Source organism: Tamandua tetradactyla, chromosome 16 (assembly GCF_023851605.1).
Source record: "Tamandua tetradactyla isolate mTamTet1 chromosome 16, mTamTet1.pri, whole genome shotgun sequence".
NCBI classification, from domain to species: domain Eukaryota; kingdom Metazoa; phylum Chordata; class Mammalia; order Pilosa; family Myrmecophagidae; genus Tamandua; species Tamandua tetradactyla.
This window is the reverse complement of record NC_135342.1, coordinates 21,679,858-21,707,647: the sequence shown is the minus strand read 5'-3', so window position 1 is coordinate 21,707,647 and position 27,790 is coordinate 21,679,858. Positions and strand designations below refer to the sequence as shown.

The window sequence follows — 27,790 nt, the reverse complement described above, 5'->3', positions numbered from 1 at the left end:
ACTGAGACACAGAGAGACAGACTTAGGGAGTGCTAGGTCAAGAGATGGAGTCTCAGCGAGAGACAGATCATCAAAGGACACACGCAGAGACCCAGAGACAGAGAGAGAAAGACAGAGGCAACACAAAGCGATGCAAGAGATATCAGAGAGAGAAGAAGCCATAGAGAAACAGAGATACACAGAGAGAAGCAGAAACAAAGACTGAGGGACAGAAGTAGCCAAAGAGAGACAAAACAGAGCCATAGTAGGACAGACAGATAGATAGATAGCAGAGAGAAAGAGACCGATGTAGCAAGAGACTCAGGTGGAGAGGTGGGACAAGCCCTGAGAGAGGGAGAAAGAGACAGAAAGAGACACCAAGATAAAAGGGCACAGAGACCAGAAGGGAGAGACCCACCGACGTGGGGACAGAAACAGAGATGGATAGAAACATAGGAGACAGACAGACAGAGACCCAGAGATACACAGCGTCAGAGACGGACAGACCAAACGAAAGACACACTCAGGTTCCCCGAAACACCCAGAAACAGAAAGACAGTCATCCAGGGACACGGGGCAGGGACAGGGAGACAGAGGCGGCCCCGAGGGACGAGGGACGCACAGAGATGCAGAGAGGCCGGGTGGCTGAGCGGGACACGTGGGGGGACGGGTGTCCCTCTTTAACCCCTTCTCGCCCGCAGTCTGGTCGCTCTGACAGCTATCGTGTCGCCACCTCGCAGGACAAGAAAGATGACAAGGACTCGCCCAAAAAGAACAAGGGCACCAAGGAGCGCCGGGACCTGGATGACCTCAAGAAGGAGGTGGCTATGGTAAGTCCGGCCCTCTGAGCCCTCCCCCCTCCCCCGGGGGGAGCCCCCTCCCCAGGCAGGAGTTCAGCGCTCACCTGACCCCCCCGCCCCAACTCCCGCCCCTCAGACAGAGCACAAGATGTCGGTGGAAGAGGTCTGCCGGAAATACAACACGGACTGCGTGCAGGTGCGGGCCCGGCCGGGACTCCTGGGGCTGCGGGGGGCTGGGGCGGCTGGGCCTGAGAAGGACCTGACAGGTCCTGGGGCTGCTTTTGGGGGGTTGGGATGCCAGGGCCCCTCGGGGAGGGTGCTGGCTGAGTCCTGTATCCCCCAGGGTCTGACCCATAGCAAAGCCCAGGAGATCCTGGCCCGGGACGGGCCCAACGCACTCACGCCGCCACCTACGACCCCCGAGTGGGTGAAGTTCTGCCGCCAGCTCTTTGGGGGCTTCTCCATCCTGCTGTGGATCGGAGCCATCCTCTGCTTTCTGGCCTACGGTATCCAGGCGGGCACCGAGGACGACCCGGCGGGGGACAACGTGAGCGCCCTCTGGCCCGCACCTTTAGGGTCGCACACGCACACCTGCCTCCAACCCTTCTCTTTCAGCTTTTCAAAGCCCACCCTCCTCCCTTTTCTCCTCTGACTTTCACAGTCACCCATTGAGAGAACCAAAACAGGTATGTGAGGAGCACTAAGGCTCAGAAGGGCCAAGCAACCTGCCCGAGGTCACACAGCAGGAGGGGAGCCCTCAGTAGCCTCAGAGACAGACGCCCTGAAGTGGTCATGGGCTGAGACCCAAAGGGCGAGTGTGCCATGGAGAGAGCAAGGCACACTCGCCTGCAGGCACATTGGGACCCACTGACCCAGGACACCCAGACACACGGTCTCCACATTCCCCCATGCCGATGAGTATAGAGACCCACACACCAGAACACGGAGATAATGTGTGCACACGCCCGCACACACGCACGTGTGCACACACGCAGAGGGCCAGCATGGTCCCACGTAGACATGGATTCAAACATAGCCACCTACTCAGACATAGGCTCAGACTGACACAGACTCTCAGACATCACCCGATGGACAGACAGAAACTGGAACTCAAACACAGAATACCCAGGTGACAGAGGTGCCAGAACCAAACGCAGACAGACAGCTTCTGACAGAACGTAAAACCTGGATAGACAAACAGATGTACCCAGAGTATCAGGCACAAAACTGAGAGAGAGAGAGAGACATAGTTCCATATGCAAAGACTCAAACACAGTTTCATAAATTTAAAGCCAGACATGCAAACAACCAGAGAGACATACTCTCTAAACACATACAGACACATGGACGACACTAGATTCTCTAACATAACCAAGAAGACAGACAGACACAAAACAGAGACTCAACAGACCCAGAGACTCTAACACAGCCAGGTGCAGAAAGAAGAGCTCAGTCATGGGCAGGCAGACAGACACACAGACTGAGAGGCTCAGATAGACACATGGACACTCAAATGCACACAACCTTGGAGCCAAACACAGATAACGGCAGAGCCCTGTTGACACAAAGTTCCCCGGGCTGGGGGTGGGGCTGGGGGAAGTGGTGTGGGGTGGGGCTGAGTGACCCCCTGTCCCCCGCAGCTGTATCTGGGCATCGTGCTGGCGGCTGTGGTAATCATCACCGGCTGCTTCTCCTACTACCAGGAGGCCAAGAGCTCCAAGATCATGGAATCCTTCAAGAATATGGTGCCCCAGGTGAGGGGCTCCCAAGAAGGGGCCGGAGGGGGTGAGCCAGGTTGGGGTGGGGGGGCAGGGCATGCAAAGTGACATCTAGGCAGAGAGAGTCCAGGAGGTGACTCTTCTCCGTCCCGCCCCCAGCAAGCCCTGGTGATCCGGGAAGGTGAGAAGATGCAGGTAAACGCAGAGGAGGTGGTGGTCGGAGACTTGGTGGAAATCAAGGGCGGAGACCGAGTCCCCGCAGATCTGCGAATCATCTCTGCTCATGGCTGCAAGGTGGGTCTGGGGCCTGAGGTCCGCCCTGCCCCCATCCGTGCAGGACCCGGGAGCCCCCATGTCACCTAGGAATAAGGAGTCAGGACCCTGGCCCTCCTCCCTCAGCCCAGAGGTCCCGGTCCTCAGCCCCCTCCTCCCTCAGACCCAGGGGTCCCGGCCCCCAGCCCCCTCCTCCCTCAGACCCAGGGGTTGCATCCCCCAGTCTCCTCCTCCCTCAGGCCCAGGGGTCCCAACCCCCAGCCCCCTCCTCCCTCAGACCCAGGGGCTGCTTCCCCCAGCCCCCTCCTCCCTCAGGCCCAGGGGTCCCAACCCCCAGCCCCCTCCTCCCTCGCCCAGGGGTCCCAACCCCCAGCCCCCTCCTCCCTCAGGCCCAGGGGCTGCATCCCCCAGCCCCCTCCTCCCTCAGGCCCAGGGGCTGCATCCCCCAGCCCCCTCCTCCCTCAGGCCCAGGGGCTGCATCCCCCAGCCCCCTCCTCCCTCAGGCCCAGGGGTCCCAACCCCCAGCCCCCTCCTCCCTCAGACCCAGGGGCTGCATCCCCCAGCCCCCTCCTCCCTCAGGCCCAGGGGTCCCAACCCCCAGCCCCCTCCTCCCTCAGGCCCAGGGGTCCCAACCCCCAGCCTCCTCCTCCCTCAGGCCCAGGGGTCTCGGCCCCCAGCCCTCTCCTCCTTCAGGCCCAGGGGTCCCGGCCCCCTCCTCCTTCAGACTCAGGGGTCCCGGCCCCCAGCCCCCTCCTCCCTCAGGCCCAGGGGTCCCAACCCCCAGCCCCCTCCTCCCTCAGACCCAGGGGCTGCATCCCCCAGCCCCCTCCTCCCTCAGGCCCAGGGGTCCCAACCCCCAGCCCCCTCCTCCCTCAGGCCCAGGGGTCCCAACCCCCAGCCCCCTCCTCCCTCAGGCCCAGGGGCTGCATCCCCCAGCCCCCTCCTCCCTCAGGCCCAGGGGTCCCAACCCCCAGCCCCCTCCTCCCTCAGGCCCAGGGGTTGCATCCCCCAGCCCCCTCCTCCCTCAGGCCCAGGGGTCCCAACCCCCAGCCCCCTCCTCCCTCAGGCCCAGAGGTCCCAACCCCCAGCCCCCTCCTCCCTCAGGCCCAGGGGTTGCATCCCCCAGCCCCCTCCTCCCTCAGGCCCAGGGGTTGCATCCCCCAGCCCCCTCCTCCCTCAGGCCCAGGGGTCCCAACCCCCAGCCCCCTCCTCCCTCAGGCCCAGAGGTCCCAACCCCCAGCCTCCTCCTCCCTCAGGCCCAGGGGTTACATCCCCCAGCCCCCTCCTCCCTCAGGCCCAGGGGTCCCAACCCCCAGCCCCCTCCTCCCTCAGACCCAGGGGTCGCGTCCCCCAGTCTCCTCCTCCCTCAGGCCCAGGGGTCCCGGCCCCCAGCCCACCCCTCAGACCCTGCCAGGAAGCCCTTCACTCTTCTCCACCATCGAGACTCCCAGACATGGCTCACCCCTCAGCACCCCAGGCTCCCAGCTGCGACTCCTGGGGTGCACCTCAGCCAGGGCCTCTGACCCACCCGCGGCTGATCTCTCTCCGGTCGCCCCCACCCAGGTGGACAACTCCTCCCTGACCGGCGAGTCTGAGCCCCAGACCCGCTCCCCGGACTGCACGCATGACAACCCCCTGGAGACCAGGAACATCACCTTCTTCTCCACCAACTGCGTGGAAGGTGAGGCGGCGTGGGGGCACCGGGGAGGGGTGGCCCCTCTGCACCCCCACCTGACCCGCCCTGTCCCGCAGGCACGGCGCGCGGCGTGGTGGTGGCGACGGGCGACCGCACGGTCATGGGCCGCATCGCCACGCTGGCGTCGGGGCTGGAGGTGGGCAAGACGCCCATCGCCATCGAGATCGAGCACTTCATCCAGCTCATCACGGGCGTGGCCGTCTTCCTGGGCGTCTCCTTCTTCATCCTCTCCCTCATCCTGGGGTACACCTGGCTCGAGGCCGTCATATTCCTCATCGGAATCATTGTGGCCAATGTCCCAGAGGGCCTGCTGGCCACCGTCACTGTAAGGCCCGGACCCCCGGGGCTGAGGGGAGGGGGCTGAGGGCCGGGACCCCCGGGGCTGAGGGGGGAGGGGGCTGAGGGCCGGGAACCCCGGGGCTGAGGGGGGAGGGGGCTGGGATCCTTGGGGCTGAGGGAAGAAAGGGCTGGGGACCGGGACCCCCGAGTCTGAGGGAGGAGGGGGCTGGGGGCTGGGACCCCAGAGTCTGAGGGAGGAGGAGCTGGGACCCCTGGGGCTGAGGGGGGAGGGGGCTGGGGGCCAGGACCCCCGGGGCTGAGGGGAGGGGGCTGAGGGCCGGGACCCCTGGGCCTGAGGGAAGAAAGGGCTGGGGGCCGGGACCCCTGGGGCTGAGGGGAGGGGGCTGGGGGCCGGGACCCCCGGGGCTGAGGGAGGAGGAGCTGGGACCCCTGGGGCTGAGGGAGGAGGGGGCCGGGACCCCTGGGGCTGAGGGAGGAGGGGGCCGGGACCCCTGGGGCTGAGGGAGGAGGGGGCTGGGGGCCGGGACCCCTGGGGCTGAGGGAGGAGGGGGCCGGGACCCCTGGGGCTGAGGGAGGAGGGGGCTGGGGGCCGGGACCCCTGGGGCTGAGGGAGGAGGGGCTGGGGGCCGGGACCCCTGGGGCTGAGGGAGGAGGGGGCTGAGGGCCGGGACCCCTGGGGCTGAGGGAGGAGGAGCTGGGACCCCATCTCTAGGAGGAAAACTGGAGCACTGAGGGCTGAGCCTCTTGGAGGTGGAATGAGGAGGGTCAAAAGGCTTCATCATCAAAGCAAACAAACAAAATCCTTGAGCAACCCTGAAAGACATAAAGGGCTAACAATACTATCAATTTTAAATTAAACTACGCAGCTAAGAAGTATGTTCTTATAGTAAGACGTCTAGAAGAAATATCGAGGCAAACAAAAAAAATAGCCACTTCCCTCCCGCCCCCCCCAGCCCTCAGCCCGCTCTTCCTGCCACCCCAGCTCCCCTGAGAGCTGGGTGTTAAATGGTCTTTCCAGGTACGTAGAAGGGACCATGCTGGGATTACTGTCCTGCTCCTTGATTGCTTTACTCCATGTATCCTAATTTTTTCCATGTTAGCCTTTTCAAAGCTACCCAATCTTAGAAGGCTTTTTATTGAAGATTAATAAACATGTGAAGGGTTGCACGGGTTACGAATGGATGGCGGGTAAATCTGGACTCACTGAACACACCCATGCCAGCTGCAGCCGGGCCTGGGCCCCGAGCTCTGAGGACCTCATTCAGTCCCTGCCCCAGCCCCAGGGTGACCCCTGTCCTGACTTCTATCAGCTTAGCTTAATGTAGCCCATTCTTGTACTTATAAATGGAATAACCCAGCATGAGCACTTTTGCTCCTGACTCTTATTTTGGCTCCATGCTGTTTTTGAACTTCACACAGGCAGCTGCAGGCAGCAGGCGTTTGTCCTTTTTCGGGGCCGTCTAGTTTTCCAGAGTACGAATATTCCACTCTTTATTCTCTTCCCCTGTTAGTGCATATTTGGGTCATCTTCGGTTTGGGGCATCTATAAATAGCGCTGCTGTGTCTTTTGGGGCACCTCAGAGCCTAGTTCTGTGGGTCTGTATGTAGGAGTGGAGCTTCCAGAGAACACCCCAGTTTTTCCAGGCCCCCCACCCCAGGATTCCCTTTCGGGCTGGGCAGCTGCAGTGTCCACCCTTGCGGTGGGGGCGGGGGCTGTGCCCCCTGGTCACCCGCCGGCCCCCACCCCCACCTCGCCCCCAGGTGTGCCTGACCCTGACGGCCAAGCGCATGGCACGGAAGAACTGCCTGGTGAAAAACCTGGAGGCGGTGGAGACGCTGGGCTCCACCTCCACCATCTGCTCGGACAAGACGGGCACCCTCACGCAGAACCGCATGACGGTCGCCCACATGTGGTTCGACAACCAGATCCACGAGGCGGATACCACCGAGGACCAGTCAGGTGAGGGCGGGGCGCAGGGCGGGGGCCGCGGGCGCCTGCTCCCCGGGGCGCCCCTGCCCTGACACGCGCGCCCTCTTCAGGCACCTCGTTTGACAAGAGCTCGCACACCTGGGTAGCCCTGTCCCACATCGCTGGACTCTGCAACCGCGCCGTCTTCAAGGGCGGCCAGGACAACGTCCCCGTGCTCAAGGTAGGTCCCGCCGCCGGCCTCGCCCCGCCCCCCCCCCCCCATGCTAAACCCCTCTCCTGCCCTGACAGCCCCTCTCTCCCCGCAGAGGGATGTGGCCGGGGATGCCTCGGAGTCTGCCCTGCTCAAGTGCATTGAGCTGTCCTCCGGCTCTGTGAAGCTGATGCGCGAACGCAACAAGAAAGTGGCCGAGATCCCCTTCAACTCCACCAACAAATACCAGGTACACTGGGCTCCTGCTGCCCTCCCCTGTCTGCGGACCTCAGCTCCTCCACGCCCTGAGATCCGCAAAGCAGTTGTCTCTGCCCCGCTGCCCTCCTGCTTTGGGCAAGTTACTGATCTTCTCGGAGCCTCAGTTTCCCCTTCTGCAAAATGGGAATGATAATACCCACCTGGGTGGGGGGGAGGGCAGAACAGGCAGAGCCTCCTGGGAGTCAGAGAAAGATCTCTGTGGGAGCAAGAGAAGAGCTTCCTGCACCGAAAGTGGGGAAGAGCCAGAGGCTTCTGGGGAAGTGACAGCGACATGTCAATGTAACTTGCTCCATTTAACATGATAATATCTTTTGGAGCATCTATCATGTTTTAAGGGTGAGAGACCTGGCAGTGAGTGAAACAGTAAAGCCCCAGCTTTCGTAAAACTTACACTGTGATGCCACAGGACAGGCAGTAACATCATAGCTCAGCCGGTCAGAGTGCTGAGGGCAGGGGCCGTGCACAGGCCTGAGGGAAGAGAGTTCCAGACAGCGGGCCCAGCCTATGCAAAGGCCCTGGGGCAGGGATGTGTTGGTGGGTCTGAGCCGCAGCTCGCAGCCAGCGTGGCTGAGCCCACCCACAAGCCCAGGGAATGTGGTGGGAGATGAAGGAAGCATGTGGAAGGGGACACGTCCATGTTGGGCTGTGGAGAGGACTTGAGCTTTTTCTCCAAGGGAGACATGAGCCATGGGAGACCTCTGAGCAGAGGAGAGACAAGACATGACTCACATATTTTTCAACAGCTTAATTGAGATATAATTCTCATGCCATATGATCAGCCATCTGAAGGGTCCATTTCAGTGGTTTTTTTAGTGCAGTCAAAGATAGAAGCTTCGATCACCAGATCAATTTGAGAACATTTTCAACACCTCCAAAAGAAACTCCCCTATGCAGGCCCACCCTTCCCAGCCCCTGGCAAGCACTGATCTACTCTCTGACTCTATGGATTTGCCTGTTCTGGACATTTCACATAAATGGAATTATACAATCTGCGGCCTTTAGTGTCTGGCTTCTTTCCCTTAGCATCATGCTTTCGAGCTGCTCCCATACTGTAGCAGGCATCAGAACTTTATTGCTTTTTATGGCAGATACTGTTCTGTTGTGTGGCTCGACCACATGTAACACGTCCATCCGTCAGGTGATGGGCCTTTGGGTTGCTCCGCCTTTGGACTATTATGGCTAGTGCCTCTAGGAACGTCCTTCTGGGAGGTCTTAGGTGGACAAATGTTTCCATTTCTTTTGGATACAGACCTAGGAGTGGGATTTCTGGGTGAGTGGTAACTTCAGGTTTAACTCTCTGAGGAACAGCCAGACTGTTTTGCAAAGTGGCTGCACCATTTTACACTGACTCCCATTTTTGAACAGCTTCTGTGGGCTTCTGTGGGGAGGAGGGCTCTGGGGGGGGGGGCCCAAACTCAGGGATTCCAGGCGGGAGGCTGCCGTGAGATTCCATCCTGGAAGTTGAGGTGACAGGGCCAGGGTGGGGTTGTGGGGCATGGAAAGGGCTCAGAGCCTGATTCGGTGATGAGTGAGATGTGGGGTTGGGGGGTGGGGGGGCAGGTTGAAGCAATGAGAGAGAGGAGGTAAGGCACAGAGAGAGGCCTGTGTTCTAAGGACGGCAGAGATTTCTGGGGGAGAGACACAGAGGACCCAAGTTCCCTGAGCTAGAGATGAGCAGAGATCTCTGGGGGAGCATCACAGTAACAGCTAAAGGTCTGCCTTGGGTGAGAGAAGTGGGCACAGCCTCGTGAGGGAACCCTGGCAGCGGCAGCCTATCCTGGCACCCGTGGCATTTGAGGGGGGGCCCTTCCCCCATCCGGGCGCGGCAGGCTCCCCATGGCCTGTGGCGCTGGCACGCCCGCCCTCCGCTCTGTCTGCAGCTCTCCATCCACGAGACCGAGGACCCCAACGACAACCGGTACCTGCTGGTGATGAAGGGCGCCCCGGAGCGCATCCTGGACCGGTGCTCCACCATCCTGCTGCAGGGCAAGGAGCAGCCGCTGGACGAGGAGATGAAGGAGGCCTTCCAGAACGCCTACCTGGAGCTTGGTGGCCTGGGCGAGCGTGTGCTCGGTGCGGACCGCGCGGGATGAGTTGGGCAAGGGCGCCAGGGGAGGGGCTGGGCTCGGAACAGGAGCCCCCAGCGCGTGCCGGGAATGAATGAATGAATGAATGAATGGGAGGGAAGAGCATCCTCAGGAAATGGCTGTGGCCTGACCCCTCGTCATTCTGGCTGATGGGGGTGATTGAGTGTAGGGGACCCCGGTGGGTGGTCCCGAGGCTGGAGCCCTCCCGTCTCCCGTCCCTGCCGCCAGGTTTCTGCCATTACTACCTGCCCGAGGAGCAGTTCCCCAAGGGCTTTGCCTTCGACTGCGACGACGTGAACTTCACCACCGACAACCTCTGCTTCGTGGGCCTCATGTCCATGATCGACCCGCCCCGGGCTGCCGTCCCCGATGCGGTGGGCAAGTGCCGCAGCGCCGGCATCAAGGTGTGGCCCGCGACAGCCAGGCAGGGGTGGGGGGTGGGCCAGGGGCCCAGGGTCCGGTGGGTGAGGCTGGACCGTCCCCAACAACGCCCGCAGGTCATCATGGTCACGGGCGACCACCCCATCACGGCCAAGGCCATTGCCAAGGGCGTGGGCATCATCTCGGAGGGCAACGAGACCGTGGAGGACATTGCGGCCAGGCTCAACATTCCCGTCGGCCAGGTCAACCCCCGGTGAGCCCCGCCCCACCCTGCATGGCACCCCCCACCTCCGTGACTCCTGGACCCTCGCAGCGGGGCCTGGGGGCTCTGCGCCTCTGGCCTCAGCCCCTGGGTCTCCTTCCTGCCCCCTGTGCGAGCGTGGATGGCTCTGCGGTTGGCGCAGGGCAGCCGTGGGGTCTGAGGCAGGTCACCAGCCCCGGGGCCTCAGTCTCCTTCTCTCTAAAATGGGTGACTTGATAATTCCTGCCTCAGGGGACTCAGTGAGAACCCATCTTCTGTGCCTCTCTTTTCCCACCTGTCTTTGTCTCTGTCTCTCTCCGGCTCTCTATATCCCTGCTCTGTTTTTCGGACACCCTTGGCTTCCCCACTTCCTGCCCCTCTCTGTGTCTGTCTTCCTTCCTCGGCTGTCTGCGTGTCTCTGTCCCTCTCACACCACTGTCCCCCAGTCTTTCCTGAGGTCTGCCTCTCCCCGTCCTGCTGCAGCCCTCCCACCCCACCCCACCCCGCCTCCAACCCCTCAGCTGCTCCCCGGCTCAGCCCCCTGGGCCTCGGATACTCCCGTCTGTGGGGTCTGCCTGTCCGGCTCAGTGGCCCCTGGGGGTGGCTGCACCACGCCACAGGCCTGTGACCTTCCTCTCCCGCCCTCTCGGCTCTTCGCAGGGACGCCAAGGCCTGTGTGATCCACGGCACCGACCTCAAGGACTTCACCTCTGAGCAGATCGATGAGGTCCTGCAGAACCACACCGAGATCGTCTTCGCCCGCACGTCCCCCCAGCAGAAGCTCATCATCGTGGAGGGCTGCCAGCGACAGGTGGGCCAGGCCGGGCGGCAGGAAGGCCTCGGGCCGGGGGGGGGGGGAAGGAAGTGGGCCGCGAGGGCTGGGGTGCCATCCTCACCCCCTCACCCTGCAGGGCGCGATCGTGGCCGTGACGGGGGACGGTGTGAACGACTCACCCGCCCTGAAGAAGGCTGACATCGGGGTGGCCATGGGCATCGCCGGCTCTGACGTCTCCAAGCAGGCAGCAGACATGATCCTGCTGGATGACAACTTTGCCTCCATTGTCACGGGGGTGGAGGAGGGTGAGTTGGATGGGAGTGCGTTGCCGGGGAGGGCCCGGAGACTGGGGTCACTGCTCACGGCCTGAGAAGGCGAGGAGGACAGGCCCGGACTGTGCTGGCATGCAGTGGGAAGACCCGGGTCCCACGGGGGCCCTGGTGGCTCAGGAGCTTGTCCCTGCCCGTTGTCCTCCCCTCGGGGCCGGAAGGCCTCTGGAGGCAGGACTGGGCTGACCCCTTGCTGCGTTCTCAGCCTTGCCCAGCGCAGGCCCATTTTCTGGTGCAGCAGACTTGGAAGCATTTTTTAATCCTCATAAGCAGAGGATGCTGGGGGCCCCTCACCCAGCCTGAGGTCAGGGTAGTCACAGAAGCTTCCAGAAAAATGAATGAGAATAGCTGCCCAAGCCTGAGAGCTGTGCTGGGATTTGCACCGAGCATGGTGAGAGCGAAGGAAGTTCCAGGGAGAGAAAAGCGCGTGTGCAGACACAGGTGTGACGGGGCTGGCGTTGGGGGGAGGGCAGGGGGGTGGGGAGCCCGGGCTGCAGAACTGACAGCCCCCCGGATGCAGCAGAGAAGGGGCTCACCCTCATTGCATTTTACTCTGCTCATGCACGTAATTCATGATTATTCTAGAAAATGCTGCAAAGTGTTAAGAAGAAAATTGGAATCACCCCTCTTGGTACCACCCAGAAATAATCACTGTTCATGCTTTGGTGCATCATTTTCTGGCCTTTCAATCCTGTTGTAAATGTCTCTAGTATTAGAAATTGATTCGTGATAAAAAAAAATAATTCAAACAGTAAAACTGAGCCTAAAGTAACAAATTCAGTGCCCTTATCCCAGGCCTATTTCCCAGAGGAAGCCTGGGAGAGCACACTCATCTCCCGGATATGAGTGCCCACTCTGTCCGGGGGTGTACTGGGCCCCTACCTTGGGCATCACATAGTTGCTGGGGATCTGGCTGGGAGCAGAGGGACACGGTCCCCACCCTCACGAAGCTGGGAGAGGCAGCCGTAAACAAGCTAGACAAACAGTGCATACCTGCAAACAGATACAGGCTAAGAAGGAAGCACATGGGGTGCTGCACTAGATAATAATAAGGGTGCTACTAAGAGTGGACAACGAAGGCCTCTCTGAAGTGAGGGAAAAACAATTTTAACTTTTTATTATGGAAAATTTCACATATACCCAAAAGCAGAGCAAATGGCCTCATCTCCCAGCTCTGGCAGTTAGGGACTTATCGCTGATCTGGTTTCATCTCTACCCCCCACCACGCATACTGAGATTTGCTGATGCAGATTCAAGTCATCGTTTCATTTCATGCATAAATATTTTAGAATGAGACAGCACTAGTTGTGGGAAGAGGGTGGAGACCAGAGCACTGCAGGGAGCAGGGAGCCCAGGCACGAACACCCGGGTATCCTCTTTTGACGCTGAGATGACCAAACCACCCAGGGCACCATGTAGTTGCTTTTTTGATCATTCTCCATCATAAGCTTTGCTGCTCACTGCCTCTCAGCCCATGGGAGAAGGAAGAAAGTGGGATTAGCTGTGCTAATCTTTTTTGAAAATCTTTTTTTTTTTCACTTTTACACTTTGCAACAATTGGGCTTTTGTTGCACTAGAACATACATCCAATGTAACATACAGTAAGCTGGGCAGCTCAATGAACTTCTGCACCTAGACACGTCTATGCATCCATCACCCCCAGATCAATACAGAGGACATTTCCAGCCTCCGATTAGAGTATCTTCATGTCTCCTCCCAGTCTATGTCCCCCTCCCAGAAATACCCACTCTCCCGACTTAGCACCGCCCGTTAATTTTGAACCTCACGTAAACAGGACCATTCAGCCTGAGCATCTTCGTGGGTGGCTCTTTTCGTGCAGCGTGACACCTGGGAGGTTCACCTGTGGAGTCGTGTCGGTGGCCGGTCTCTTTTTATTGAGCGGTGCTGCGTTGTAGGGACCTGCCACCGTTTATTCACCCACCACCTGTTGACAGGCACTGGGGTTGGTTCCAGTTTGGGGGAACGTTCTTGTCTGCGGTGTTTGGTGGCTGTAGCCCTTGTTTCTCTCGTGTACGAATTTAGGAGTGGGATTATCGGCTCAATGGGTAGGGGTGGGTTTAACTTTCATAGAAACTGCCAAACAGTTTCCCCAAGGGGTTGTATTTCCAGAAACTTCGGCCCAGGAGCCACACAGTCAGACAGGTGTTGGGGGGTAGAAAGGTAGGGGTGGGGGAGGCGAGGGAGACGGGGCAGCGGGGATGGGCCGAGCTGTGACCTCCTCCCCCCACAGGCCGCCTGATCTTCGACAACCTGAAGAAGTCCATCGCCTACACCCTGACCAGTAACATCCCCGAAATCACCCCGTTCCTGCTGTTCATTATGGCCAACATCCCGCTGCCCCTGGGCACCATCACCATCCTCTGCATCGACCTGGGCACCGACATGGTGAGGCCCGGCCAGCCCCGGGCCCTGGGAGGGTGGGGTCCCCCCACCCCCACCCCCCACCCCCCCAGCTCACACGGCCCCTCCACCCAGGTGCCCGCCATCTCCCTGGCCTATGAGGCTGCTGAGAGCGACATCATGAAGAGGCAGCCCAGGAACCCACGGACAGACAAGCTGGTCAACGAGCGGCTCATCAGCATGGCCTACGGGCAGATCGGTGAGCACCTGGCCCAGGGCTGACACCCAAAAGGCTTGCATTGAATGAATGGAGGGAAAGATCGGGCTTGCTGTTGGAGGCTGAACTGCAGACTGGGACTGGCCTGGGGTGGACAAGCTCCTCCTGCTCCCCAGGGAGCGCGGGGGCCCTCGAGTGGCAGAACTGGGGTTGTTCCCAGGGCCCACTGCGCCACCTGCCTCCCTGGCAGCAAGGAGCCCACTGGTCTGTGACCTCACCTGGCCCTGGCAGTGGTGTGTGCAGAGACTTAGAGGGGGTGAGCTCCCTGTCACTGGGAGCATCCCAACAAGCAGAGGCTTCGTGGCTGTGGTCAGAGCCCTGGGGAGCTCATTCCTGTGTGGGAGGGGGGCGGTGGGGTCTGTCAGACTCAGACGGGGTACCCCAGGATTTTGTGATGTTCTCACCAGGTGGCCTGGGGTGGGGGTGGGGGTGCCTCCATGTTGCTCCCTTCTTGGGAGGACCCCTCCCCAGGGCCCCCATCCCACGTGGCTCATCTAACCCTCTGGGAGCCCACCTAGGGTGACCAGCGCTCAAGCAAGGGGCCCGAGGAAGCCACCCCTCACCTTCCTTCTCTCCTCCCCACAGGAATGATCCAGGCGCTTGGTGGCTTCTTCTCTTACTTTGTGATCCTGGCAGAAAATGGCTTTCTGCCCGGCAACCTGGTGGGCATCCGGCTGAACTGGGATGACCGCACGGTCAATGACCTGGAGGACAGCTACGGGCAGCAGTGGGTGAGCGGGGCGGGGCCCAGCACCACAGCCTCGTGCCTGCTGCTCCCGACAGCAGCCTCTCCGCCCCCGGGTGGCTCCCAAAGCCCAGCTGCACCCCAGACCCCACTGTCCCGGCTCTGCCTCCTTTTCCGTCTGTCTGCCGCCTCTGCCTGTCCCTGCCAAGCCGGGCTGGTGTCTGTCTTCCTCTGTCTTAGTCTGCCAGGGCGGCTGTGACAAACACCATGCAATCGGGGGTGGCTGGGAGCTTAAACAACAGGAACGGGCTGGCTCACGTTTGGGAGGCTAGATGTCCAAAGCCCGCAGCTCTCTGGCGGCGACTACACGCAGCTCAGCCCCTGCCCCGTCACCTGCCCGGCTCCTCGGGCCGCGCCCACGTCTCCGCTGCCCGCAGGGCTCAGTGCACTGGATTTGGGCTCTGCCTACAAGTGGGGTCACACCCACGGGGCTGGGGCTGTGGGGAACAGGAGTCACCCCGCAGCGGGGGCCGCGCCCTCCTTGACCCCCCAGCCCCGCACCCCCACCGGCGGATGGCCCAGTCCTGGGGAAAGATGCCCCGCTTTGGCTCGGGAACCTTCCGAGGGTGGGGTGGGGGCCCCAGGGCTGCGGCCACACTGACGCCCGCCGCACCCTCGGCCCCGGCAGACGTACGAGCAGAGGAAGGTGGTGGAGTTCACCTGCCACACGGCCTTCTTCGTGAGCATCGTCGTGGTCCAGTGGGCGGACCTGATCATCTGCAAGACCCGGCGCAACTCGGTCTTCCAGCAGGGCATGAAGTGAGGGCGCCGTCGGTCTGTCTGTCTGTCCCTCCCGTCGTGCTCCGGGTTATGGCTTGTGCCTCTGGTTGCTTTTCTCCCTGTCTCTCCTGGTCCTGGATGGCCTCGATCTCTCTACCCCTGCCCAGGCAGGCTGGGAGACGTGGGGAGGGGCTGGGTTTCTCTCTCTCTCTGTCTATCTGCTTTTTTCTGTTTATATCCCTGCCTCTCTGCGCACCTGCCCCGTCTCTCTCTATTTTTCTGTGCCTCCATCTGTCTATTTCTGCCGCGGCCACTCTGCCCGTGAGCTCTGGGTCTCTCTCTGTCTCTGTGGGGTGGGGGCCGCCACGTAGGGGGCTGCTAGGCCCAGCCTTGTCTGCTCCGGGCCTCCAGGAACAAGATCCTGATCTTCGGGTTGTTTGAGGAGACAGCCCTGGCCGCCTTCCTGTCCTACTGCCCCGGCATGGACGTCGCCCTGCGCATGTACCCTCTCAAGTGAGTGTCCCCGGGACCCCACGCCGGGCTGCCCACCCCCTCCCCCCGAGCCGCCCTCGTGGGACACCCAGGCCCGACCCAGGGCAGCCTCAGCCGTGTGGGGAGGTGGGAGCTCATGGGGGAGTCACCCCATCCTGGGGCTGCCCCTCTGGTCCCCTGGGACTCTGCCACTGTGGCCCCTGCGTGGCCCCGCACTGAAGCCCCTTCTTCCACCTGCAGGCCCAGCTGGTGGTTCTGTGCCTTCCCCTACAGTTTCCTCATCTTCGTCTACGACGAAATCCGCAAACTCATCCTGCGCAGGAACCCCGGGGGTGAGGGGCGAGTGGAGGGGGGGACAGTGGGGGGCAGAGGGTGGGGGCGGTTGCAGCAGGGGAGCTGGGAGAAGCTCGCAGGTCTCCCCTCCCGACCCTGCTTCTGTGGGGTCTCCTCCTCCCCTTCCTCTTTTCTCTCTTTGCTGTATCCCTCCACCTCGCTCTGCCCCCCTGCACCGCCTCTGCCCTGTTTTGAGGGTATCTCTCTTTCTCTCTGTCTCTTGTTTCTTGGCTACCCTCTGTTTCCTTCGGTGACTCTGTCTCTCTCCATACCTCTAGAACTGACTGCCTCTCTCCCTTTCTCTCCATCTCTCTCTCTCTCCCTCTCCATCTCACCTCCCAGGGTCTCTCTGTCTCTTTTTCTCTGCTCTTGTGTCTCTCTAGGCCCGTCACTCCCCATCTCTCACTCTGTGTCTCTCTTCCTTTGTCTCTCCAGGTTGGGTGGAGAAAGAAACCTACTACTGACTTCACCCCGTTACACAGTCTGTCTCTTCCCAGCCCCCCAAGCCCAGGACAGCCCTGTCCAGTGCCCCCCGTTTTATATTCTGGGGGGAGGGGCCCTCTCTCCCTGTGGCCCCACCTTGGCCCCATCCCCCCCCCGAAGTTATCTCCTGCCCCTCTCCCCCAGGCTGGCTGCTCTCCCCCCACCCCTGCCCCCTGCCTCTCTCTCTCCCTCTCCCTTTTCTGTGTCTCTGTTTCTCTCCCTTCCTCACCCTTCCATCCCTACCCTCCCTCCCAGCCCTCTCCTGGCCTCTTTTTTACTCCTTTCACTCCCCGACTGACGCCATCTCTGGTTCTGGACAATTATCAAATATATCAATGGGGAGAGAGAAGTGGTGTGCCGTGTTGTGCTTGCTTTCCAGACTAATGGTGCTGGGGGGACCGTGTCCCATGGGGGTTCGCGCTGCTGGGTGATTCACACAACTCCAGAAATTTAGCCTGGCTCGTTCGTGAGAGCCACAGAATCTCAGTAGGTTAAGGAATCCGCAGGGTTTAGGATGCAGTGAATGCCAGGGCAAGAGCAGCTTGAATTCGTCTGGTGATGGGATTATAGTGTCAGCGCAGGGAAGAGGCTGAGAATAAGAGTTAGGACTGTGGAGTCGGGGACCCTCTCATATTGGAGTAGGGTCTCCGGGAGGTGGTGGGGATGAAGATGATGATGATGGCGGTGGTCCACTGAGCTCCCACCGTGTGCGCTGTGCTCTGATGGGTCCGGCTTACATCTGAGACCCTCCCACGTTGTCGGACCTATCGCCACCCCATTCTCTTGCCTCGCTGTTCAGTATCCGATTGTGTGAATCTAACACTCTTTGTTTATCCATTCGCCTGTGGATGGACATTTGGGTTGTTTCCAGCTTGGTGGCCCTGACGGTGTGAACTGCGAGGAATAGGAACCTCCTAGTAATGTCTGTAGATGACGTGTGTGCACCGCTGCTGGGTACAGGCCTGGGAGAGAAGTTGTTGGGACACACCATAGACTATGTTTAGCTTCAGCAGAAACTGCCAGGCTGTTTTCAAAGCCCTTGCACCATTTTGCATTCCCACCAGCAGTGTATGAAAGTTCCAGTGGCTCCGTGCCTTCACCAACACTCTATATTGTCTTTTTAAATTTTAGCCATTCTGGTGGGGCAGCTACCCCACTTCCCTGGAGGCTGCCTCTAACACAGCTCAAAGACACAGGTCAGAGGGCAGGGTGGGGCCAGACCCAGGCCCACCTGGCTACCAGTGTGAGGTGTGTGGGTGGCCCGGATGCTCCGAGGGCTCATGTGAGTGTGGGTTGTTGCCTATGTGTGTGCGCGTGACCATTACAGCAAGCGACAGCTTAGGGAGGAGTGCTTGTGTCGGAGCAGGGAAGGGGCCGTGGGTGCTGGACTCCCCTCCTGGTGCCCAGGACAGAAGCTTGATCCTGACAGAGCTGTGCAAGCTTGCACCCCTCTTGGAAGGCCAGCGAAGCACTTTATTCATCTAGTGCCCCCAGGTGTTAGTAACGGTGTGGTACCTGGGAATCCTGTGTTTTATGCATGATTGTTCTGTAAATCAACAACTTCTCTAACAAAAAAGGAAAGAAATACTCACATATACAGATGGGCAAACTGAGGCCCAGAGAGGGGAGGGACTCCCTTGAGGTTACACAGCAGGGACTATAACCCAGGATCCTGATTGTCTATGCTAAGGGCTTCTGACCTTCTCAGCGCCACTTCTTCTGGGAACCCAAGAGGCTGGAGGGCACACAGGGCCATGCTCACATCCCACAGTCTTGCCAGGGGTCCCTGATCTCTCCCCATCCCCCTAATCCAGGACCCCTTCCCCCACAATCCCTCTGTCTCTGGGCCCCATCTCCCACAATTCCCCTGTCTCTGGACCCCATCTCCCACAATCCCCCTGTCTCTGGGCCCCATCTCCCACAATTCCCCTGTCTCTGGGCCCCATCTCCCACAATCCCCCTCTCTCTGTGACCCCATCCCCCACAATTCTCCTGTTTCCGGGCCCCATCTCTCAGAATTCCCTTGGCTCTGGGGCCCACCACCTCCCACAATGCTCCTAATTCAGGGCTCACTTCCCCTCAACCCCCTGCTGTAGGGACCTGTTATAGTTTGCAAGCTGCCAGAGTGAGATATACCAGAAATGGAACAACTTTTAAAAAGGGGAATTTATTAAGTTGCACATTTACAGCATCCAGGGAAAGATACTTTGGTTCGAGAAGGCCTATGATGTTCAGGGTTTCTCTGTCAACCGGAAAAGCACATGGCAACCTCTGCTAGCCTTCTCTTCAGGCTTCTTATTTCATGAAGCTCCCCCAAGGGCGTTTTCCTTCTTCATCTCCAAAGGCTTCTGGCTGCATGGGCTCTTGTGACTCTCAAGCTTTCTCCAAAATGGTTCTTTCTTAAAGGGCTCCAGAAAGCAACCCCACCTTGAATGGGTAGAGAGACACCTCCATAGAAACCATCTAATCAAAAGCTGTCACCCACAATTGGGTGGGTCACATCTCTGGGGGTAACCAAAAAGCTTCCACGCAGCAATACTGAATGAGGATTAAAGGATATGGCTTTTCTAGGGTCCACCACAGATTCAAATGAGCACAGTCTCCCCTCCCACAGTTCCTATTTCAAGGGACCCTTCTCCTACACTGCCCCTGTGTCAAGGCCCCAACTTCAAAACTCCTACAATTCAAAGTTCACCCTCCTCCTGGGGTTCAGAGGGTCCCTCCCCTATAATGTCCTCTCCTCTGCAACCACATCTCTTGCCGTGGTCCCTGTGAGACCACTATACATCATCCATGTTCCATGTCTCCCAGCCTTTGCCCAAATATGTCAACTACTCAGAACAGGTACTGGCAGGTGATGGAATGAAATCACTTTGAATCAGTTCTCATAAGGAAACCCATTTCAAGGTTGGCCATGGAGAAAGAATAACATCTTGGGAAGAGGTAGCTGGATCTTGGCTTCCAACTTTATTTCCCCAAGATTCATCTTCCCTTCGGGGGCGCTTCCACTGGTTACCTCTGCCACCCCCATCCCAGTGCTGCTAGCCCATCCATGCTCTAGGCTAACTGTCCCTCTATAGACCTCCTTTGATTTTTTGAGGCAAAGCTGGACTTGAGTTGGAAAACTTGAACAAATTGGAAAGCCCAAGGATGACAGAGGGGAAGGAAATGGTAACTAGACAATCTGACCCTCATTTGTAGCTTGGGGCCGGATAGGCACACCATCAGTAGCCTCCCTGACTACTGCTGCACTAGCTCCCTTGGCAGGAGTCATCTTTCCCCACCTCCAGCAGGAGTGCCCTCCACCAGGGCTGAAAGGCCCTACCCAAAAGGCCTGAGCATCTTGGGAGATAAGAATTGGGGCTAACAGTCACCTGGCTATTCCCCGTAGGTTTTCTCCCTTCAGTCCCAGGCTTGGAAAATTACGACTTCACTTCATGTAAGGAGCCCAGACTTCATGGCACTCCATTCATTTCTTAAGGCCCTGTTCCACTGCACCCTCTTTAAAATTCTGGTCCTGTCTTCCCACAATTCACCCCGGGGCAGGGACAGTCCACTGAGGAATTTGTTTAAAGACTTTGGGAGAACCACAGCTGGGGAACTAAAGAAAGGCCCATGCCTCAGACACCAGCCACTCTTTGGGATACCCAAGGGGCCAGAGTCCCCTAATATGCAACTGTGAAATTGGGGAAGGCTGAACTCCAGAAATGATCATCATAACATTAATGATGATACAGTGTTGACAGCAGTGACTATATTTATTGAGCATGTATAAAGTGTTGAGAACTTTAAGCACTTTATCTGGCTCATTTAACTGAATCTTCATAACTCCATGAGTGTGGCACTCTGAGGCTCGCCACTGTCCAGATGAGGATGTGAGGTTCAGAGATATGACTCAGTCAAAGCCACACAGCCTGCATTTTCAATTAAGTCTCACCTCAGAATCCCAGGTCTTTTAGTTATACAAGCTTCCTCTTTTATAAATTTGCAGCTCTTTCCCCCTCACAACTTCCTTCCTATGCCAAGGTGCGTGGTGGGCGGGGTCTAGTCCTAACCCATTGGACCCTGAAAGCCCAAAGATTGGAGGGAGGCTGTGCTTCACTCCCAGACACCACCCCCACAGCCACAGCCCTCCTACTAGCCTCTGTCCCTGGTGGGAGAAAGGAATAATTTCCCACGAATTCTCTACAACTTCGCTACTCAAAATGTGGTCCAGGGACCAGCATCATCAACATCACTTGGGAACGTGGTAGAAATGCAAATTATGGGCCCCACTCTAGACCCCCTAAACCAGAGCATCTGGGGTACGGGCCCAGGAATCAGTGTTTTATTAATTTCTAGTGTTCACAGCACCACCTTCTTCCAGGAGGGCTCCCATAATACCCTTACTCCCGACAGCTCACCTTCCCCGACTCCACGCCCCCAGCTCTAGAACTACAACTCCCACAATGCCCAGAGATTTCCACTGCCCCCCCCTTCCCTGGGACTTCATTGGGACTACATTTCCCAAGGTGATTTGCGAGCCAGTCCTCCATCATGGCGCCCGCACCTCCCAGACACCTCCAGGACTACAACTCCCAGAAGGCTCAGCGGCAGCCCTACCGTCCCCAGTAACTCCCGAGCCGTGCCACGTCCATTTCGCGGGTGAGGCCGGGCTTGGGCGGGGCCCGGGGTGTGCGGGGCCCCGGGCTCCTTTCGGTGGTTCTGCCCCTCACACCGCAGATATGGCGGCCGAGAAGAACCAGCAGAAGGATGCCGAAGTGGATGGGATGAGCGCCACGTGAGCGACCCGGCCCTAGCCACTCCCCAACCCAAGACCCGGAGTCCGGGCTCTGACCCCCTGTACCCCCGGGTCCCAGGACCCCCTATGGCAAACCTCTTCTCTCAGACACCAGAGTCCAGGCTCCCGGTCCCCTTCTCTTCGAGGACTCTGGAGTCTGAGCCCCTCCTTCCCTCCTCCCCGGGGTCCAGGAGTTCGAAGCCCCACTCCCCCAGGAGCCCGGAGTCCGGCCCTCTCAACCCTCATCTTCCTCGGGGTCTCAGGCCTCTATCCCAGCCTACCGCTGACCCGGCCTCGTCCTCCAGGACCCTGCTGCCCAAACTGATTCCATCCGGCCCGGGCCGTGAGTGGCTGGAGCGGCGCCGCGCAACCATCCGGCCCTGGGGCCCCTTCGTGGACCAGCGGCGCTTCTCGCGGCCCCGCAACCTGGGCGAGCTGTGCCAGCGCCTGGTGCGCAACGTGGAGCACTACCAGAGCAACTACGTGTTCGTGTTCCTGGGCCTCATCCTCTACTGCGTGTGAGTGCTTCTCCCGCCCGCCCTGGCCTCGCCCCCACCCGGTGGCCCTGCTCTGCCCGGTGGACCCCGCCCTCAGCAAGCTGCCGCACCCCTCGCTGGCCAGGCCCCGCCTTGTGTCCCAGAGGGTGGGGTCCCTACTCCCCTGACATCTGGGCTAGGCCTTGTGACCAGCGTGACCTGGTGTCAAGGAAGAAGCCCTCCATCTGCCCTGTAGAAGGATGGGGGACCCCTGGCTGGCCAGTCCCTGCAACCTGACCCCTGCCTCTCTTCACTCCCCTCCTTCCCAGCTTGACGTCCCCCATGCTGCTGGTGGCTCTGGCGGTCTTCTTTGGTGCCTGTTACATCCTCTATCTGCGCACTCTGCAGTCCAAGATTGTGCTCTTTGGTGAGATACCCCTTGGCCAGACCGAGCCCCGACTTCTCAACTTCTGGACTCTCTGAATGCAAACCTCAGACCCCCAAACTTAAATTTAAATTCAAGTCCCTCTGAATTTAAATCTACTCAAACTTAGATCTACCCTAAGTCTCCTACAGCTCATCTCTTAAAATCCCAGACACATTAGATGCCCCTACCCAGCCTCAGCTCTCTCAATTGCTATTCTCCAAATCCACAATGAGATACCCCAAACCCACCCTTCACCTGGCTCCTCCCCAAGCCATTCCACTCCTCCCTAATTGGTCCTCCCTAACCTCTGCAGAAAGCATCAGCTGCAGGTACCCCCATTGGACACCAGGTGGTGGCCTTACACTGGCCTAGTTCCTGTTCTCTCCCCTTTCCTGCTTCCTGAGATAGAAGCTGGAAGGTGGGACCAGAAAGAGCTTAGGACTTAGAGAAGCTGAGACCTATGGCTTTATAAAGTACCTTGTTGTGGTTCCAGCCTGGAATGAGGTTCCATTGGGCAAACAAAGGAGGACCTTCGTCCCCATCCAGGGGAAGCTCAGGTTTGGAGTGGGGGCAGGGAGAAGTTGGGATCACACAATCAGTGAGACTTAAAGTACTTCAGGGACTGAAACTAAAATTCAGGGGCCTGCAAGTCATGTACACGATGAAGGTGGACTGGGTGAGGAAGTGCTGGGCCACCCCAGGACATGGAGAGAGCATCTAAAGCTTAGCCACGACTTGTCTTCGGCCTGTTGCTGTCACCAGAGAATGCAGTAGTGTCACCCACTTGTTCTTGGAAAACAGTGTACAGGTTCAGAAAACATAGCCACAGGTCAGACTTGGTCCAGGAGCCATCAGTTTGAGTTCCCTGGCCTACATGAGTTCAGGTTGGAGCAGGAGAGCCCTGTACTGGGAAGGGGGTGCTAGGAGTTTTCTAGAGGAAGAAGGGTTGAAGGGCAAGTGGTCGGAGGCTGAGGACAAGTTTGATACTCCAGAGGAAGATGGGGATGTTGGAGAGAAGCTGTGATCAAGACTCATGGGGTCTTGGTGAGATGGGTTTGAATTAGATCCTAAGGCTCTAGAGCTTGTGACACCAGATTGTTGGGGGATGGCGGGGGAATCTGGGAGAGGGCATGGAGTGTCGGAGCCGTGCCCCAATGCCATCCACCCCCCAGGCCGAGAGGTGAGCCCAGCCCATCAGTATGCCCTGGCCGGAGGCATCTCCTTCCCCTTCTTCTGGCTGGCCGGTGCGGGCTCAGCGGTCTTCTGGGTCCTTGGTAAGTAAAGATCTGGGTGGTATGGCCAGGTGGGGACATGCAGGTGAGGGAGCCTTGCCCTGACCTGCCCAGTTTCCTACAGGTGCCACCTTGGTCGTCATCGGCTCTCACGCCGCCTTCCACCAGGTGGAGGCTGGGGATGGGGAGGAACTGCAGATGGAGCCTGTGTGAGGTGTCTCCAAGGACCCGCCGCTTCCCAGGCCAGCTCCCCTGGCTCCTTTCACCCATATCCTGCAAGGCTCTGCTGCCGGGGCCCAAGGCCCCCTTCCCATTACAAGCCCAGGGGAGGAACTCCAGCTTTGGAAATAAAGCTGTTACAGTTGTTATTCAGCAGGTGTCTCCTAGTGTCTTCTGTGTGTCTCTGTAGAGTGATGCTAGGGTACTGCTGTACCCAAGATAGATGGGCCCCAGGTGTGGGAGACGACCGTACAGATGTATAAGTGAAGTGGTCTGGGGTGTCAGATAGTGATATGTGCTGAGGAGAAAAGAAACGTGGGGAAGGGGTCATGTGTCGGGGGTCCCCATGAGCAGCCCCAAATTCTATGATTCACTGGGAAGACACACAGGACTCAGCATATAGCCAGCTCACAGCTGAGATTTGTTGTAGTAAAGGGACACCAGGCACAATCAGCAGAGGGAAAAGGTGCAGAAACACAAACTTCCCAGAGTCCTCTCCTCGTGGAGTCACAGAGGACAGGCTTAATTCCTCCAGCAACTTACTGTGGCAACAGGGTGAACTGTTTTCTACCTGGGAAGCTCATTCGAGACCTCAGCACCCAGAGTTTCTGTTGGGGGCTGGTCACGTAGGCACCCTTTGCCAAGCATGTACCAGGCTTCCAGACTCCCAGAAGGAAGGCAGGTGTTCAGCATAAACCACATCGTTTGCACACACAGTTTAGACATAGGAAAGCCATTTTTACCAGAGAATGCTGGGCTTTCTCCCAAAATCTAAGTTCCCAAAGTATCCAGGTCTCCCTAAGGAGAGCAGTCTCAGGCTTGCTCTGTTCATGCTTCACAGAGTGGGTTGCAGCTGGAAGGGTGGCCAGAGAAGGCCTCCCTGAGGTGACATTGGCCTGAACTGAGTGAGGGAGCAGCTGGGAGGAGAAGCATTCGGGGCAGAGGAAACAGTGGGAGCCAAGGCTCAGAGAGAGCAGCAGCCAGGAGGTGTGAGGAAGAGCGAGAAGGCCTGCCTGGGTGTGGATGAGTGAGGGGGCGGGCGAGGAAATGGGGCCCCACCACGCCGGCCTTGTTCTAGAATTCTGCTGTTGAACATGGTGGCTGCCAGCCACACACTGCTGAGCACGTCAGACCTGGCTGGCCCAGTTGAATGCACTGAGAGTAAAATACACACCAGATTCCAAAGACTTGGTATGAAAAGGGGGGAAAAGTTCTCATTAATCATTTTTATATTGATTATGTGTTGAAAGGTTAATGTTTTTGATATATTGGGTTAACTTGTTAACATTATTATTAAAATTAATTTCACTTTTTTTCCCCCACTTTTTGAAAGGTGGTTGGTAGAACATTTAAAGTGCCATCCACGGCCTGTGCTGTATTTCTTTTGGAGCCTAAATGCTGGAGAACAGCAGTGCCTCAAACAGACTCAGCTCTGCCCTCTCAGAGCTCACATTCAGTGGGAGAGGCCCCTGATGTATAAGCAAAATAACCAATGAACAGGAAACTAGATTGAAAAGTAGTTGAGGGTGAAGAGAGGCTAGCTTAGAGAGTGGTCAGGGAGGGTTGGCTGGGGAGCGAGGAGATTGCCCCATGAAGTCAGGGGGACTTGTATTCCAGCCAGAGGGAACAGCAACAGGGCCCTGAGGTTGGGCTTGTTCAAAGATGTAGCTGGGAGGAAGTGAGTGAGGGGCACAGCCATAGAAGATAATGTTGGGGAGGTTGCTGGGGGCAGATCATCCCTGCAGGCTGTGATGAGGTTTTCAGATTTTACCTTAAGGCGATCAGAGCCATGGGAGGGTTTTTTTTTTTTTCATTAATTAAAAAAAAAATTAACAACAAACAAACAAAACAATAAGATATCATTCCATTCTATATATATAATCAGTAATTCTTAATATCATCACATAGTTGCATATTCATCATTTCTTAGAACATTTGCATTGATTTAGAAAAAGAAAAAGACAACAGAAAAAGAAATAAAATGATGATAGAGAAAAAAAAGTTATACATACCATACCCCTTACCCCTCGCTTTCATTTACCACTAGCGTTTCAAACTAAATTTATTTTAACATTTGTTCCCCCTATTATTTATTTTTATTCATGGGAGGGTTTTGAATAGGGAAGGGAGAGGGTCAGGTGTGAACGTTAGGATATCTCTTGGGGGTTGTGTGTGGAGGGGTGGGGGGTGACGTGGTATTGGGGCCCGAGGCCAAGGGTCTGTGGGGTTAGAGAGGAGGCACTGGGAAGACAGATGGGGCTTGGTGACCGACCTACCATGGAGCTGAGAGGGAGGGAGAAAGCAAACTTGATCCTCAGGCTTTGGGTGTCCAGGTCTACACTGGCCCCAGGCTGTCTCCAGGGTGAGCTTCCAGTGGCTGCCACCAGAGGGCGCATAAGCGCTTCCTCCAAACCTTCTCCAGGAAGGGAGCTGGGGATGGAGCTATCCTGGGACACCAGGGCAGGGCAAAGACGAGATACCTAGCCCACTTTAGGGGTACCAGAGGGGGTTGTTTGTTGACGCAGATATCTGCATTCCCAGATGTCCCACTGAATCCAGTTGGGCCTGGAATGGATGTGGTCAAGCTGCTCGTTTGGAGGTGACTGAAGTGAGAGCCCAAGCACCTGGGGCTGAGATCCCTGAGGCAGGTGGGTAGAAACTGGGGGGACAGGGTGAGGTCTGGGGGTAATAGGTTCCGAATTCTAGTGTTGAGTTATTGAGATGCTGAGATCAGAAGCTTCCATTTGAAGGAAGGTGGTCAAGACTGGGGGTCCATTTCTTCCTCCCCTCGTGAATGGCCTTGGGAATGAGAAGTTTGGCTTGAGTCCTCACAGTTATACTCGGGGTCCTAGTGTCTCACTGTGGGGTGGTGGCAGCGCCTTGGGGCCCAGTTGCCAGGTTGGGAGTAGCAGATTGGGAATTAGTTGTCTAGTTTGTGATTAAAGAGCCTTTGGGTTCAGGTCTCTAGCTCAAGATGACAGGAGCAAGAAATCCAGTTGAACCACATGGGGTGACAGAGCTAGGGAGTCCTTGAATTTCATTCGAGGTGTCAGACTGAACATCTGGTGGTCCTGTTTGGGGTGATAGTCTGGGGCACAGTTTCTGGTTTGGAGCAACAGAAATTGGGAATCTGTTATCAATCTTGAGGTGACAGAGACTAGTGGTCTGATTATATAGTCTTTGAGTTCAGAGACTGTTGTATAGGTAGAAAATTGGGGGTGATGACACAGGGAATGCAGGACCCTAATTAGGAATGACAAGGTAGGCTGGGGGCAATATAATGAGGGGGGATTTCTGGTTATGTACATGAGGCAACAGAGACAGGAAATGCTGTTTAATCTGCAGTAACAGAGGCTGAGGGTCTGAGGGTTTAGCTGATTGTTGCAGAACTTGGGGCTAATTTGCAACAACAGAGATTGGAGGGTCTCACTGCCTAGTGTGAAGTGACAGCATCTAGTTTCTAGTTTGGGAATTCTGTTTATTTAGTTTGGGGTTAAAACATAGTAGGTCTAATTTTTATGTTTGAAGTGACATATTAAGGATACTTTTGTCTGATTAGGAGTAATGGAAATTGAAGTTGAACAAGGAGTCAGGGACTAGGGTTCTTGTGTAGAACGGGGTGACAGAAGCTGAGATTCTAAGGTCTAGTTTGGAATGACAGACTGGGTCCTGAATGTACAGTTTGAAGAGAGAGACTGGAAGTCCTGAAGCTTCCTTATGGGTACCAGAATTGGGGTCTAGTCCTTTTGGGAGTGGCAAAATGGCAGTCAAGTTCCTAGGTCAATATACCAAAAGTTCAAGGTTTGGGGCACCAGAATGAAGGTTCAATTACTAATTTGGAGCAAAAATAATTGGGGATCTGGTAGAGTCCTTTGAGGTGTCAGACTTGTGGTCTGGTTATTTTGCTTGGGGGCCAGAGACTACAAGACCAATTGTCCAGCCTAGGGTGATAGAAACCAGGGGACTGGCCATCTAGATTCAGGTGATGACCCTGGGGTTCAGGGCTTTGGTTTTGGTGAGATAGTGGGTGACCAGTTGGCTAGCTTGAGTCCACAGGCACTCCAGTTCTGGTTGCTGAGTTGGGATGGCAGAGATTGGAGTTCTGGTGGACTAGTCAGGGTGGCAGACCTACTTGGGTCTGGCTGAATAATTTGGGATGTCAGAGACTGGGGGTCCCCTTGCCTGGCTTGGAGGGTAGAGATTAGGGATGCAGCCATCTTGAGTGAGATTTCAAAGACCGTAGGATTTGTCTAGTGTGAAGTACCAG

The 27,790-nt window shown here is 57.5% G+C and overlaps 3 protein-coding genes across 3 annotated transcripts; all 3 read left to right on the top strand.

The window, feature by feature from the left end:
- The first annotated feature begins 724 nt into the window (after positions 1–724).
- On the top strand, positions 725–10,847 carry ATP1A3 (ATPase Na+/K+ transporting subunit alpha 3). Its single transcript, XM_077130468.1, has 14 exons — positions 725–809; positions 916–975; positions 1,123–1,326; positions 2,420–2,533; positions 2,657–2,791; positions 4,103–4,451; positions 4,523–4,791; positions 6,528–6,726; positions 6,807–6,916; positions 7,002–7,136; positions 9,046–9,238; positions 9,481–9,656; positions 9,750–9,886; positions 10,535–10,847. The coding sequence occupies exons 1-14, from the start codon at positions 807–809 to the stop codon at positions 10,845–10,847; spliced, it is 2,397 nt and encodes a 798-aa protein (XP_076986583.1). The 5' UTR covers positions 725–806.
- On the top strand, positions 10,811–16,461 carry LOC143659089 (sodium/potassium-transporting ATPase subunit alpha-3). The gene is made up of 8 exons (XM_077131666.1): positions 10,811–10,954; positions 13,230–13,384; positions 13,475–13,598; positions 14,202–14,347; positions 14,990–15,120; positions 15,493–15,594; positions 15,814–15,905; positions 16,342–16,461. Exons 1-8 carry the CDS (start codon positions 10,861–10,863, stop codon positions 16,368–16,370), a joined length of 873 nt encoding a protein of 290 aa, XP_076987781.1. The 5' UTR covers positions 10,811–10,860; the 3' UTR covers positions 16,371–16,461.
- A 4,506-nt stretch (positions 16,462–20,967) lies between these two features.
- On the top strand, positions 20,968–23,676 carry RABAC1 (Rab acceptor 1). Its single transcript, XM_077131651.1, has 5 exons — positions 20,968–21,169; positions 21,475–21,687; positions 21,975–22,072; positions 23,245–23,346; positions 23,429–23,676. The coding sequence occupies exons 1-5, from the start codon at positions 21,114–21,116 to the stop codon at positions 23,515–23,517; spliced, it is 558 nt and encodes a 185-aa protein (XP_076987766.1). The 5' UTR covers positions 20,968–21,113; the 3' UTR covers positions 23,518–23,676.
- The last annotated feature ends 4,114 nt before the right edge of the window (positions 23,677–27,790 follow it).

Coding starts and splice junctions, on each gene's coding strand:
- ATP1A3 (XM_077130468.1), top strand. Junction 7,137..9,045: donor ACTCCACCAACAAATACCAG/GTACACTGGGCT, acceptor CTCTGTCTGCAG/CTCTCCATCCACGAGACCGA. Junction 9,239..9,480: donor CCTGGGCGAGCGTGTGCTCG/GTGCGGACCGCG, acceptor CCCTGCCGCCAG/GTTTCTGCCATTACTACCTG.
- RABAC1 (XM_077131651.1), top strand. CDS start 21,114: ATGGCGGCCGAGAAGAACCAGCAGAAGGATGCCGAAGTGGATGGGATG. Junction 21,170..21,474: donor GTGGATGGGATGAGCGCCAC/GTGAGCGACCCG, acceptor CTCGTCCTCCAG/GACCCTGCTGCCCAAACTGA. Junction 23,347..23,428: donor AGCGGTCTTCTGGGTCCTTG/GTAAGTAAAGAT, acceptor AGTTTCCTACAG/GTGCCACCTTGGTCGTCATC.
- LOC143659089 (XM_077131666.1), top strand. CDS start 10,861: ATGGGCATCGCCGGCTCTGACGTCTCCAAGCAGGCAGCAGACATGATC. Junction 10,955..13,229: donor TGTCACGGGGGTGGAGGAGG/GTGAGTTGGATG, acceptor CTCCCCCCACAG/GCCGCCTGATCTTCGACAAC. Junction 13,599..14,201: donor CATGGCCTACGGGCAGATCG/GTGAGCACCTGG, acceptor TCCTCCCCACAG/GAATGATCCAGGCGCTTGGT.